At 41.2% G+C, this 13,610-nt stretch overlaps 1 protein-coding gene across 1 annotated transcript; it reads right to left on the reverse strand.

Moving 5' to 3' along the window:
- Positions 1-229: 229 nt before the first annotated feature.
- On the reverse strand, positions 230-12,797 carry LOC142490617 (indolethylamine N-methyltransferase-like). Its single transcript, XM_075593034.1, has 4 exons — positions 12,656-12,797; positions 11,498-11,705; positions 7,968-8,109; positions 230-646 (listed from the first exon to the last, which is right to left on the reverse strand). The coding sequence occupies exons 1-4, from the start codon at positions 12,795-12,797 to the stop codon at positions 230-232; spliced, it is 909 nt and encodes a 302-aa protein (XP_075449149.1).
- Positions 12,798-13,610: the final 813 nt, after the last annotated feature.

A 13,610-nucleotide genomic window follows, 5' to 3' on the forward strand; every position in this document is an offset into this window, starting at 1 on the left:
TGAATACTACCAAACACACAATGACAGCATAGACAAAAGTCCCAGAATCCTTTGATGATGCTGTGGCTCTGATTTTATGTATGTATTTTGGAAGATTTGTGGATGGGGTTTAGGTTTTTTGCTCGTACCAGCCGTCCCCATAAACATATCTAAGTTAATTTATCCACTCTAAAGCATAATGATGGAATCCTAGTATTTTTCTCCCCTCTTATTACAAAAAAACATTTCATTAAACCTCTCTTTCCTTTTGAGCCAAAATAAATCCTATGTGCTCATAATCTGTCAAATGTGTGGTTTTTTTACGAGCCTGAAGATCAACACTTTTAATAACAAACCCTGTATCAGTAAGGGCCTTTCTTACAAATTCTTCATCATATTTCAGCATATAAAACTTGTGCTCACCAATCATGTAATAAGTCATAGAAATAAACACAAATAGTACCAGATGCCCTCCAACTTTTATCAGGGAGGATACTTTTTTCAGGTTGCTGCGATAAGCATCAAGATCTTTGCTCACAACCTCCAAGTAGGCGACGGTTATGAGACAATCCACCTTTGGTAGAATGACTGGGTGTAGAGGGTTTTCTTTGGTGAAGTCGCATATTAGAATACGCTTGATTGTTCTTCTTAATTGTTCTTCTTTTTCCTGCCACATCGCACTTGAAAAGAAAAAGCTCATTACTACAGAACATATCTACAGTACATGCTGGTGTGTACACTAATGTTCATGCATTTGTCAGCTCAACTACAGTTTGAGTAATTGTTGCTAAAGCTGCGTCCATTTTTTTTTACTGTTTCTGGGGTATGCGTATTACAGGACTTGTTAACAGATACAGGCAAATATTTACTAAGCAGCAATACTATAAGATACCGGTGAGAAACTTTATTTCCCAGATAAGGGAATGCGCTAAAAGATTTCTTTCAGATCTGGAAGGTACTTTATGGTATAGTCGCGCTTAGTAAATATAGTCCATAACAAATCATGTGCTGGTGAACCTCAATGTGCATTTGCTCACATCACCAGGAATGTATTGCTATTATAAAAATATATTAAGGACGGATATTTCCATATATTAGAGATAATAAAATACATACTTACTGAGCAGTGCTATTTCATAAGCTACCTTCCAGCACAGGAATGGGCAACAAAGTGTCTTCTGACATCGGAAGACGTCCCATAGAATAGCCCTACTTAGTATATAGTGGCCTAGGAGGGTTACTCATTAAGCTCTTATATTTTCCTAACTGCATTATTATAGTTTAATGAATACTCCTCTATATTCGCCCATGTTTGCACAGTCGGGGAGAAATTCTCTACTCGGTCTCCTAACAGAATGTTGCATTCTAAATTTCTAAATATATAGATTATTCTGAACTATTGAGCAGAGCCAAAATATGAGCTTCCCCTCTGAGAGAACACAATGCACTGGAGATGTAGGTTAGGATGGGTCTTTTGTTGCTTATTTGACATTCTGACCACATTTTGATCAATATTTTGGAAGGTCGTGCACTGAATACTTTGTTACGTAACTTACAAAACATTCTCTACATCTAAGTGACTGGACATCATATTTGCAGTTAGACAAATGCAATCTAAGCAAGCTGAAAACCCAGACCCACCATATTATATATTTCACTGTGTCAACTGGAGTACTACTGGGAAAGTAACTACAAATATAAACAATAAATAAAGAAGCCCAAATGAACATCCAATAAAACAAATTATTTGGTTCATTTGTATATGTTTTGTCATTTAGTTCAATCTTTTGACCAAAATGTCAAGCCTGCAGCCATGTCAAGATAGGCCCTTTCAGCAGTTTCCTACACTACCAATTCTATACGGTGTCCTTTGTATTTCTATTGCTGCAACAATATGCGTGGGAAGTATATATTTGTTTTCTTGTACATTATTTGTTCGATTTTGTACCACTACATTTATTAGGACACTTCTGGATTTAACCAGTGTTAACTACACTGAAGATCACACATAGCACACATAGGCCTGGTTACATCAACCACCAGTAAGCCAGAAATTAGGTATTGTCAGGGAAAAAGGGCTTATTTTTATGGTGTAATACATCAATGTTGTGCTGCTACATATAACGTAGTGTTAAGACATAATGGAATTAGAGAAAGTGCACATTATAACTTGGGGAGACCCATATCTGTGCGGGAAATGGATCAGGGATATCTGGGCCCGAAAACCAGGAGTCTGGGGGACACCGGGCAGCCCCAGTGTAATTCCACCCACGTACCAGCAAATGGTGCCTGCACGTCAGGGAGAATTAGGGGACTACAGGTAACTTTGGCCCCAGAACTCCTGCCAAAAAGTATCCCGACCCAAATATCCCACATAAAACGTACTCACAAGACGTTTCACGTTTCCAGTGTAAAGGCAACATGTAAACAGGAAAAGCAGGGGTCACGTTATTTTTACATATATAATACCTGGCCCCTGGTTTACGGTGCTATGTAGCTGCCAGGTACCCCATAGTTTCAGGGATAACGAGATGGGCTTAAACCTTTATTGTGCAGCCTGGCTAACCCCTCCTGTCACAGGCAGTAAAAATGTGGAATTCATTACACATGGAGACTGTGATGGCAGATACAATAGATTTGTTCAAAAAAAGGTTGGGGATCTGTGATGGTAGGGGGTAGTCTTCATAATAAAGGTGAAACCCGACTTGTAACCCCTGAAATCCATGGGTTTAATGTATATCAAAAATCTGACCTGTTTCGTGTTTTACATATTCCCCTTCCCTAATAAGGAATCTGTGTGGTTGATTTGAAATGCTGGTTGTTTAAAGTGTACAGTTAGAAACAGAAGGAAAGGGAAGTGCTGTGTATACTAGTGTATATAAGCAGGTGTGGCTGATTTAAGGGAGTGTGCAGTGGGTTATTTTATTTTTAAAGTGTGTGGTAATTGAAGCCTGAACTTTTTTCCCCCCTTTCTCCAGCCTGAGGCAGAGTGGGTGTCGCTGGGTAATTTGCAAACAAAACACACCTGCAGTGGGTGTGGTTTGTTAATTGCTAACCTAACACACCTGGTGGGTGTCCCTATTTAAACAGAGGCTTCTCACGAATCCTGAGCTTGTGCATATTGATCTGTGTGGTTGATTTGAAGTGCTGGTTGTTTAAAGTGTGCAGTTAGAAACAGAAGCAGTTTGAACAAGGAAGCGGTTAAACAAGGTATAGTATATTGAAGTACATTTTACTGTTAGTACTTATAAACTTCATAGTTGCTAGAATGAGCAGGATTGAAAATGCCACATGTATGTGCACTTGGAGCAGCTGTTCCATGGAGCATACCGCTATGAGAAGTATGAGCGGATGGTCTCTTTAGAGTCAGAGATTGCTGATCTTAAGAGGCAACTTGCAATATTGAGGGACATTGGCAATCTTTAAAGGGGTTTAGAGCTCAATGAGCAGGCCCTTGCTTCAACTAGTGGTGCAGATGGTGGCACTGTTAGTAAGGAGCAGGTAGGTAGCTGGGTGACGTTTAGAAGGGTGAGAGAGACTGATTTCTTTTAATGACTCCTCATACTTCTGTTTCAGGTTAGCAATCATTTTGTCAGATTTGATCTGTTTTTCCTCCATAGTGGCATTAGTAGCATTTGCAGTATCTAGCTCAGTTTGAAATCCTCCAATTCGGTCTTGGACGCCGAGTAAATTGTGAGCACAGTCTTCTGTAGCTCAGCATTATTTTCTCTTTCCAGTTTCACTTCTTCACCGAGCAGATCACAGTTATGCCTGGCAACTTGCAGTGCATCTTCAGGGCTTGTCAAGGGATCGTCACTCACTCCGCTTTCCTGGTATGGTTAGTTGAGAGTTTCTCACTATTAGTACCGGGCAGACACTTCTTTGGGGTACATGACTTCTGCCTTGTGCCCTCTGGATATTCTGTCATCCGCGGGATGAATTCTCCATTTTCTCTAGGCTGCAGGGCATATCGGACCCCCTTTTTCATATACTTCTATATGACATATATATATGCATATACAGATATGCAAAAGTCCCATAAGAAAGTCTTATCAGTTTCTTGTAGTAGGGAAATGCCTCTCTGCTCTCCTGGGTCCGCACCCTTGTGTGCTATGGCAATATCAGGATCCAGTTTAGAAGTCTTGTCCCCTTTGTCTTGCTGTCAGCCTGCAGTCCCTCTGCAGCTCAAGACATCTGTTGTTCCCCAGGTCAGCCCAGTTGTGGACTAGGGAATCTCTGTTCTGTCCTTACTGTGCTCAGGAAATATAGATCTCTGAGTGTCTGTGTGTCTTGATCTCAGCACAGCCTTTCTGCTCAAGACCTCTTTCTTCTGTCAGCACCCTTGTGTACTGAGGAAAATCGCTTTCCTGTTGGAAACAGGAGGCTTTTCTTTACAGTCTTAATTGACCAGGTGGAGTCTGGTTAATTGCCTGCTGCACTTAACCAGATGTGTGTGTGTGTGTATATGTATATGTATATATATGCAAAATATAACTGTATGCTCATCTGCATGTCTTAGGCAGGTCTGCAACCCCGCCTTTCCCCATTATCACCCAGCATACAGCACTTCCACTGCAGCAAGGGATTCTGGGAAATGACATGCAAATGAGCACACAGTGACACTTTGTGCCTCAATAACCATTTTTAACATGGTTCCCTATAGGCTTAAGCTTGCTGCATGGTCACAGCTTTGAGCACAGCCAGGGTTAATTTAAAAATATTACTTGTGAGCACATTCACATGAACAGGTCTGCCACCCTGTTTTTTTCCATTATCACTCACTGCAGCAAGGGATTCTGGGAAATGACATGCAAAAGAGCACACAGTGCCACCTTTTGTCTTAAATCCGTTATTACATGGAACCCCTGTGGGTCTCCTCAGTGTTTGATTGGTGGTAATTGCTTTGACTTGGGTAGGTCTTCCAGGCTATGGTCATCCCAGGCAATGTTTAAAAGCTGTGTTTAAAACTGCAAGCATTGGAATTAGGGTTCCATGTAATAATGGGTTTAAGACAAAAGGTGACACATTGTGTGCTCATTTGCATGTCATTCCCAGAATCCCTTGCTGCAGTGAAAGCACTGTATGCTAGGTGATAGTGGCGAAAAGCAGGGTTGCAGACCTGTCTAATACATGTGATTCTGCTCACAAGTAATATTTTTATATGCTAAATTCGTTATGGTGGAGGGTTTTTAGTCACCTTTTCACCACCATAACCTACATATTGTATATATATATATATATATATATATATATATATATATATACACAGTGGCGACACAGTTTGTCGCACTGCGGCCAGATCCGCAAGCCGGGAGATTTCCCGGCTTGCTAGTGGCCGCCCCTCGCGCGGTCACGCTTCTTCGGGAGCGTGCGCCCCCTGCACGCGCGTCCAGGGCTCCCCGAGGGAGCCCTGGTGTCACGTGATCGCGGGACGGCGGCAGGGGGTTCCGGGGGACCCGGCGGACCCGGCAGCGGTAGGGAGAGCGCCCCGATCGGAGGGCGCTCTTCCGCTGCTTCGGCGCGCGCCCGTCACTCTCGGGCGCGCGCCAGGCTACTGCTGCGACCAAGAACGGGCAAATGCTCGAATAAACTTGGCCGCAGCAGTATATACACATATATATATATATAAGACACACAAAAGATGCCGCAGTCAAATCACCCCTATTTGACTAAGTACTCAGTTAACCAAAGGTCAGGGTAAAAAGTGACCCTCTGGTGGTGCTACCGACCCAAAGGAAATATATAACATAAAAAAGTAAAAAGTAGGGTCAAAAAGGTGCACTCAAACACTGTATAATGAAAAATAGAAAAGAATGGACTTTATTAGCAAAAAGTATAAAAAAACACATAAAACAGACCCATACAGATCATATAACAAATCGCTATGTGACACAGCGTAGAAACACCAAAGAAGTACAATAGGTCTGGTAATAACCAAAACAAGGTAACAATGTATTATTGCAAATATACCATATCAAAACCAGGGGAAAAAATTGTTTTTCCCCCAGTAGTGTGACTAAGATCGGCCGATCCAAAGGTAATGAGCAAAAATTCAATGAGAATAGCCCAGGGACATAGAGCACATCAGATAGATAGTGTACATGGCACTGAGGAAGTCCTGTGACTAAGACCAGCATCTAACAGTAAGGCAGCAGGAAAGTCCTGTAATACAGACCAAAGTCTCATGTTATGGCATCAGCGACATCACAGAGGAGGATCTCAAGCAGTCTGGTGTTGCATACGGGTCACAGGGTGGTGGGGGTGCTGTCACAGCTCTGCTCCGACGGCCGTTTCGCCAAAAAGGCTTCTTCCGGAGAAGCCATAACATGAGACTTTGGTCTGTATTACAGGACTTTCCTGCTGCCTTACTGTGAGACGCTGGTCTTAATCACAGGACTTCCTCAGTGCCCTGTACACAATCTATCTGAAGTGCTCTATGTCCCTGGGCTATTCTCATTGAATTTTTGCTCATTACCTTTGAGCTCTGCATCTCTGGGGATTTTACATGAGTGCTATTAGTGCACTATTTGGACTTTTCTCTCCTGCTGCTTATTCCATAGGTGCAGCTTAGTCTGGGCATCAGTATACAGAGCTGACTTGCAGCACATTATAGGGTCTAATTTTTATTCATTTTCAGCTATGTGTCTTACCATCTCTCACCATTATTAAGAGGTTTATGTATAATTATTATATATTTTTTCTGTGGTCTGGACCTATTTACCATTCATATTAATTATTATTTATTGCATTGGATCGGCCGATCTTAGTCACACTACTGGGGGAAAAACAATTTTTTCCCCTGCGTTTTGTTATGGTATATTTGCAATAATACATTGTTACCTTGTTTTGATTCTTACCAGACCTATTGTACTTCTTTGGTGTTTCTACGCTGTGTCACATAGCGATATGTTATATGATCTGTGTGGGTCTGTTTTATGTGTTTTTATACTTTTTGCTAATAAAGTCCACTCTTTTCTATTTTTCATTATACGGTGTTTGAGTGCACCTTTTTGACCCTACTTTTTCCTTTTTTATGTTACATATATATATATATATATATATATATATATATATATATATATATATATATATATATATATATATATATATACACACACACACACACACACCTTTGTTTTCCTATTTAATATTGATAGTAAAAATAAATTAACAGGAATTAATGAAAATAATTCAAGGGAAATCTAATAGTTTAAATAAAATACAGACCGCTTAAAAAGCATTTCGGAAATCTCAGGGTTAAACGCTTATTCCCAATCACATAAAGCGGCCCTGTACGCAGACGATATCCTACTAATCATTTCAAAACCCCTCACTTCACTACCTAACCTATTTGACCTACTAGACAAATTTTCTAAGGTCTCTGGGTTCAAAATAAACCAATCCAAATCCGAAGCTTTGAATATCAATCTCCCTAGACATACGGAGAAACTACTGAAACTAAATTTTAAATTTAATTGGCAAAAGAAATCTATAAAATACCTAGGGATCCACATCACCAAAGATGCAAAAAGCATCTATAATGCAAACTATCCCAACCTGATTTGGACATTAAAACAAGACCTTATCAGATGGTCTTCCAAGAAGATTTCTTGGATAGGTAGGATACATAGCGTTAAAATGAATCTACTTCCCCGTATCCTATACCTCTTCCAGACATTGCCTGTGCCACTCAAACTGAAGGATATACTCTCACTTCAGTCTGCAATATCTAACTTTATCTGGGGAGGAAAAAAACCGAGAGTTAATAAACTAAATATGAAAAGACCTACCTTAGCAGGTGGCTTAGCGGTACCCTGCCTGTTATCATATTACAAAGCGGCTCAATTAAGTCAAATTATACAATGGCATTCTGACCCTAAATTGAAAAGATGGGTGGAATTGGAAAGTTCTGCTTGCTCTCCATTAGAGCTTAGCAACCTGATTTGGCTACCTAAAAAAGCGAGGAAAACCGCTGCCCTACCGCTCACCTCAATGACCAACTCCATATCGGTTTGGGAAGTAACAAACATAAAAAACTCACTCACATCAGGCTGTTCTCTGATGTCCCCCATTTGGAACAACCCAAGTTTTGCACCTGGCCTAATTGGTACAAATAGTTCAATCTGGAAACTAAAAGGATACAATAGAATCAAGGATATGGAAGGATATAATCTGAAAATTAAAACATTCGACCATATCAGATTAGAAAAAGACTTGCCCCACTCAGAATTCTATAAATACCTCCAGATTAGAGCATTCTATAACAAATTTGCCCCGTACCCTCCCCTGACGAAATTCGAAAAGCTCTGCCGGGCAGAAACCGACACTAAGGGACTTATATCTACGATCTATGGAGAGGTAGTCGAATCTGCTACATCTAAACAGCAAACATCTTCATTCCAGAACCAATGGGAGATAGATTTAGGGGAATCCCTAGAGGATGAGGATTGGGACTCCATATTTTTAGCCACTGCCAAAAGTTCCATATGCACCACACTGAAGGAGAACGCATATAAAGTTCTTATGAGATGGTACCTCACCCCACTAAAATTATCGAAATTCGTACCAGGGTCCTCCCCATTGTGCCCCAAACAATGTGGAGGAACAGCTGATCTGTTACATATGCTGTGGTCTTGCCCGTTGATAACCCAAATTTGGGAAAAAATCAGAAATTGGATCCAGAGGATTTTTGACCTCTCTATTCCCCCTGATCCTTGGCTGTTTCTCTTAAACAGACCTTTAAAGGATTTATCAAAGTCACATAACAAATTAATTGCTCATTTTGCAATAGCCACACGGTGTGAGATTGCAGCACTATGGAAACGCCCCGATATCCCAATTATCCCAAAGATTCGGAATCGTATTTGGTTTATCTGCCAGATGGAAAAATTAACAAGTTTAGTTAATGATACTGGCGATAACTTTCTAAAAGTCTGGACCCCTTGGTTAGCACAGACAGACATCCCCGGGGTAGAGCGTGACACAATTTGGCTTTGATAGTAAGAGATGCGTTCTCCTTCGGGAAAGTAAAATAATTACCCCCACACACACAATGGGATCAATTACTTAAAGCTGAATAGAGCCCTAGTTATAGCTTTACAACCCATATGCCATTTATGTTCAAGAAAAGTTAGCTTCGATATATCCTTCCCTACCAACCACCCTTACCTCCTCCCCTTCCCCTTCTACCCCCCCAATCCTTCCCCTTTTTTTTTTTTTTTTATTATTTTATTATTATTTGTTCACCTGCACTCACACGACCGAGTAGGGCTCGAAAAGTTGTGCGATTCTGCATTCCAGCATCTGGTGGAGATTAGAGTAGTGGCCTACAGTGACAGGGCAAGACTCGGATTCCTTCCTGAACCAGTCACATTGTTTGGGTGCGGTTCTGGATTTCGCACCACACCCTTGAATAATTGTGCAATAATTGAGCAAGCAAACTTTTTGCTGGCAGCACACGCACTCTCCAGTCTTGGCGGAAGACGCCATCTTGACTGACCAATTTCACGTGGTGTGTTCTCGAACAGAAGAAACAACATTTTAAGTTCACTGTTGTACAGAACCATGTGTTCCACACAATTCCGACCAGAATCCGTTCTCTGTATTCCCTTACAGCACATGGTCTAACTGTCTACCAAGCGTAGGTGTTCCCCAGGCTAGAATGAAATAAGGAGGGGAGGGGAAGGTTGGAGACCGCACTACCTATTGTGATGCTCAACCACACAATGTGTGATAAGAGGGGTGCTGAGGACTGAGTAGAGCATACAACATAAAGAACCCTCGAGCGAGCACTCTTCCTCCAATAATTGAAAAATAATAAATTGTTTACTACGTATGTATTAACGAGAGGAAGGAGTGGTGCACTGAGGTAAGTAGGTAAACCAAATGCAGCTCTAACAAAAACGACTATTGAAAAAATTGACAAACATCACAAAGCTAGAAACCTCTGACCCGTTTCATCCCACAGTGGACTTTGTCAAAGTATATGTATATGTATTAAACAATTTATTATTTTTCAAATATTGGAGGAAGAGTGCTCATCGAGGGTTCTTTCTCTTTATGTTGTATGTACCCCATGCTAGGGAAGATCCTTCTGATACGCTGCACTCGGTCCCAGTCCATTACAAGGACTCTGTGGCTCACGGTGTGTAGACGACTAGTAGTATCTGCAGAAGCTCTTCCAGCAGAGGGGTACAGGCACCTGAATACAGCAAGCACCCCTCCTAAGACACTCCTTCGCAGTACCTTAACACAACCCCATCGGTTCCAGACAAGCACTACTGTAGTCTCCTTCAGGTGATCCTGGCCCCTGGCAACTAGATCCCCTCCAGACGCCCTACAATGTCAGGCATCAGGGTGACTAAGAACAGCAATACCAAAGGAGACCTTTGTCTCCTCACAGCTTGCCCATTAGGTCAGCCCAAGCTGCAGTTCCGTGGCGGGGAAGGTGGGCCCCAGTTATGGTGTGCCGGAGTCCCCTGGACACAACATCTAGCCTCCCACCTTCATCAGCACTTGCTCTGGAAACATATCTATATACTTCCAACTTTGCGTCACTAAAAGCCTGATCTGTTGCTGCAGATCTCAGCAGTGCTTCCAAATGTAACGGTTTTCCTTCACCCTAGCTGAGATTCCCCTGTTACCAGGTGAATGGTGCATGCTACCTGTTGGCTGAGGTGTCCGCCGATGTTTATGGGAACTGCAGAACAGACTTCTGGGGTAAATACCTGACATTACTTCATGGTACACAGTCCCCTCCGTCTGCTGTAGGCTCCAGATGTATGAAGGTAATCTCCCACAGTAGAACAGATTCCTCTCCCCGCGGAAAGATTACATACCTGGCATGAGGTATAATAACAGGAACTGGATAATTCTCTTCTATTCCCAGTGCAGTCACTTGGCAACTCTGCCCAATGCAGTCACAATTCTGGTCTAAAACTTCAGATGGTCCCTGGACCTTCACTACGGGTCAAGGGCTCCCGCAGCAGTCCTAGCTCTTCCCTGGTCTTCTAGCCAGACCAGGGGTATAGGTAGTGACTCATTACCCCTAAGGGAAGGAACCCTGAGCCTGCCAATACACAGCAGCCTGGTTGTGACACCCTGTCTCTCTCAATGGTAGAGGCCAACTAACAAATTGGAGATGCAACCCCCTTGAGTACAGTAGGGGGAGAGTACAAGGTCTTAACCCAGGATTGGACAACCTCGGGCCTAATCCCACCTCCTCCCCTGTCATTCAAGGGTACTGCCTGAGTGGGGAAAACCCATGATTGATCCCAACACTGCCTGCTGTTACCAGGAAGGATATGTCAGTAAAGAGTAGAACTAGAATCTAGCAAATGAATCTTAAAAACATTTGATAAATATATACAAAATATAGATAAAAGGTAACCTTTCAGTTCCCAAATTTCTACTGGCATGGACTGCCAACAAAATTGTAGCCACACCCAGCAATGGCTACACATGCATTCTAGGATAGAGTACCATAAAACAGATCAATTTAAGCATATTGTTCACTTACCTTTTACCCTCCAGCTCACAAAGTAATTTGGAAGTGTGAGAGTAATCGAAGGCGTCTGGCTCCTTATTCAGCCACTTTTCCAAATCCCGTTTGACACGTTCATTGGATTCGGCCACAATGATCTCCTGAAAGCTCTCACAGGCTGGTAAAAATTGATATATAGAAGAACCGTTGGTGACATCAAGTAAGGTTTTTCCTGTCACTTTACCTGCACAAAACATAATATTATAAGCACACTAAAGTGCAACAAAACATTTCGCAACAGGTAACATTCACAAGAACTCATGTAAAATGTTGCGAGACAATTTTTTTTGACAATGTCATTATTTTTGCAAAATATATAGATTTTGATAATAAAGAGAACTGCACAGGAGTATTAATGTGTACAAAAACTTTCACAAACTGGCGAACATCTTGACGAAATGTTGACGGACCAAACTGGGACCAATTCTCTGGCCGCATGCTGATGGGCGGGGGACACAAAATGTGTAGCATACTACACGGTACATTGATACAGGATAAAGATGCCCCAGTTTTGTTCTGAAACTGCTTTGATACTTTGGGGCTATTTCCTAATCTCTCCAGACAGCAAAAAGTACAAAAGACTTACACCATATTTAACAAAGGGAATATCTCAATCGCTTACAGGAGAGCTTTCCTGTGATAAATATGGTGGGTTTTTTGCCCCATTTATGCAGTTGGGAGCTTAATAAATAGACCCCAGAGACCCCCACTGGGGTGAACCACTAACCTCTGTTATGAGTTATATGAGCAGATCCAGCATTAGCTCCCATTCAAGTCAATGGTAGATAATGTCAGATCCGCTGCATTATCCTGTAACAGAGGTTAGTGAATAAGGGGGTAAGAGGTCAGACTGCCTTGTATTTCTTGGCTGTTTCTCTTCCACCACTTTGGACAGTAAATTTTTCTTATTCCCTATTTCCAGCCATATTCAGAGATAGGGTCCAATTCAATGAATTTGACTACGTCATCTACGCTGGTCTTTTAAATGGAATAAATGAAATAAAAGAGTTAAAGGTGCAGTTACTCCAAACTATATTACATTTAATTTAAAAATAATACTTTTATTTCTATAAAAACACATATGAATGGCACTTTGTATTTTGTATACCCTTAATACAAATGGTATATACATACCTGAACTGAATATTTTATATAATGTTCTTACAATGTTTTGCCGGTCCTCTGCTAGAACACTTGTTTCTGAAAAATATGTTTCCGCACACAGTCTTGGATCATATTCTTCATCATGGTAGTGTTTATGGAGATGCGAATCCATGTTGTTTTCTGAGTAGAGCGGTAGCTCTTCTGTAATAGTTTAGTTATCAGCTGAGCTGGTATATACAAAGATATGAGGTAATTAAGTCTGCAGAGCGTCTATTTGCTTTTTCAAATAGTTATTTAAGTAAGGGTATGAGGACTGCTGTTTGTTAAAGAGATGCCTCCAGTAATCATTTTGGTCACGAGTAATAAAATGCCTGTTAACTATTCACAGTGCTGCATGTCACTCTGCATATTAAGGGTTAAATCAAGATGAAATGAGAATATGAGAGCATTTTACATGTGTGTGTGTTTGTGTGTGTGTGTGTGTGTGTGTGTGTGTGTGTGTGTGTATATATATATATATATATATATATATATATATATATATTTTATACATACACATATATACATACATACATACATAAATAATGACTTAAGGGAAGGGGGGGGAAGGGGGAGAGGAAAGGTAAACCCTCGCTCTAGCCTGGCACAAGGTGCTGCAATCAGGGGCAAAATAGAATATAAAACAATAGAAAAAAAAACCTATAATGAGAGCACTCTGGAAAGGCCAATCCACTGAAAACACCGGAATAAAGTGGTATATGTAATGTAATGATCAATAAATTAAAAATATATTTATTGGGAGATAACTCAATATTAAAATGTGTATACCCCAGTCTCATTTATACCCCGTTTAAACTTTAAAAAAGTCGACGTAGTAGTACTTCGTAGACCGTCTATACTCAAATGCAGAGCTAAAGTGATACAAAGTTGGAAAATTTGCCGAAGTTTACAGCTGGGCTAAGGGTAGAGGACAGGCAGTCTCCGT

The sequence above is a fragment of the Ascaphus truei genome, chromosome 3 (genome assembly GCF_040206685.1).
Source record: "Ascaphus truei isolate aAscTru1 chromosome 3, aAscTru1.hap1, whole genome shotgun sequence".
In the NCBI taxonomy this organism is placed as follows: Eukaryota; Metazoa; Chordata; class Amphibia; order Anura; family Ascaphidae; genus Ascaphus; species Ascaphus truei.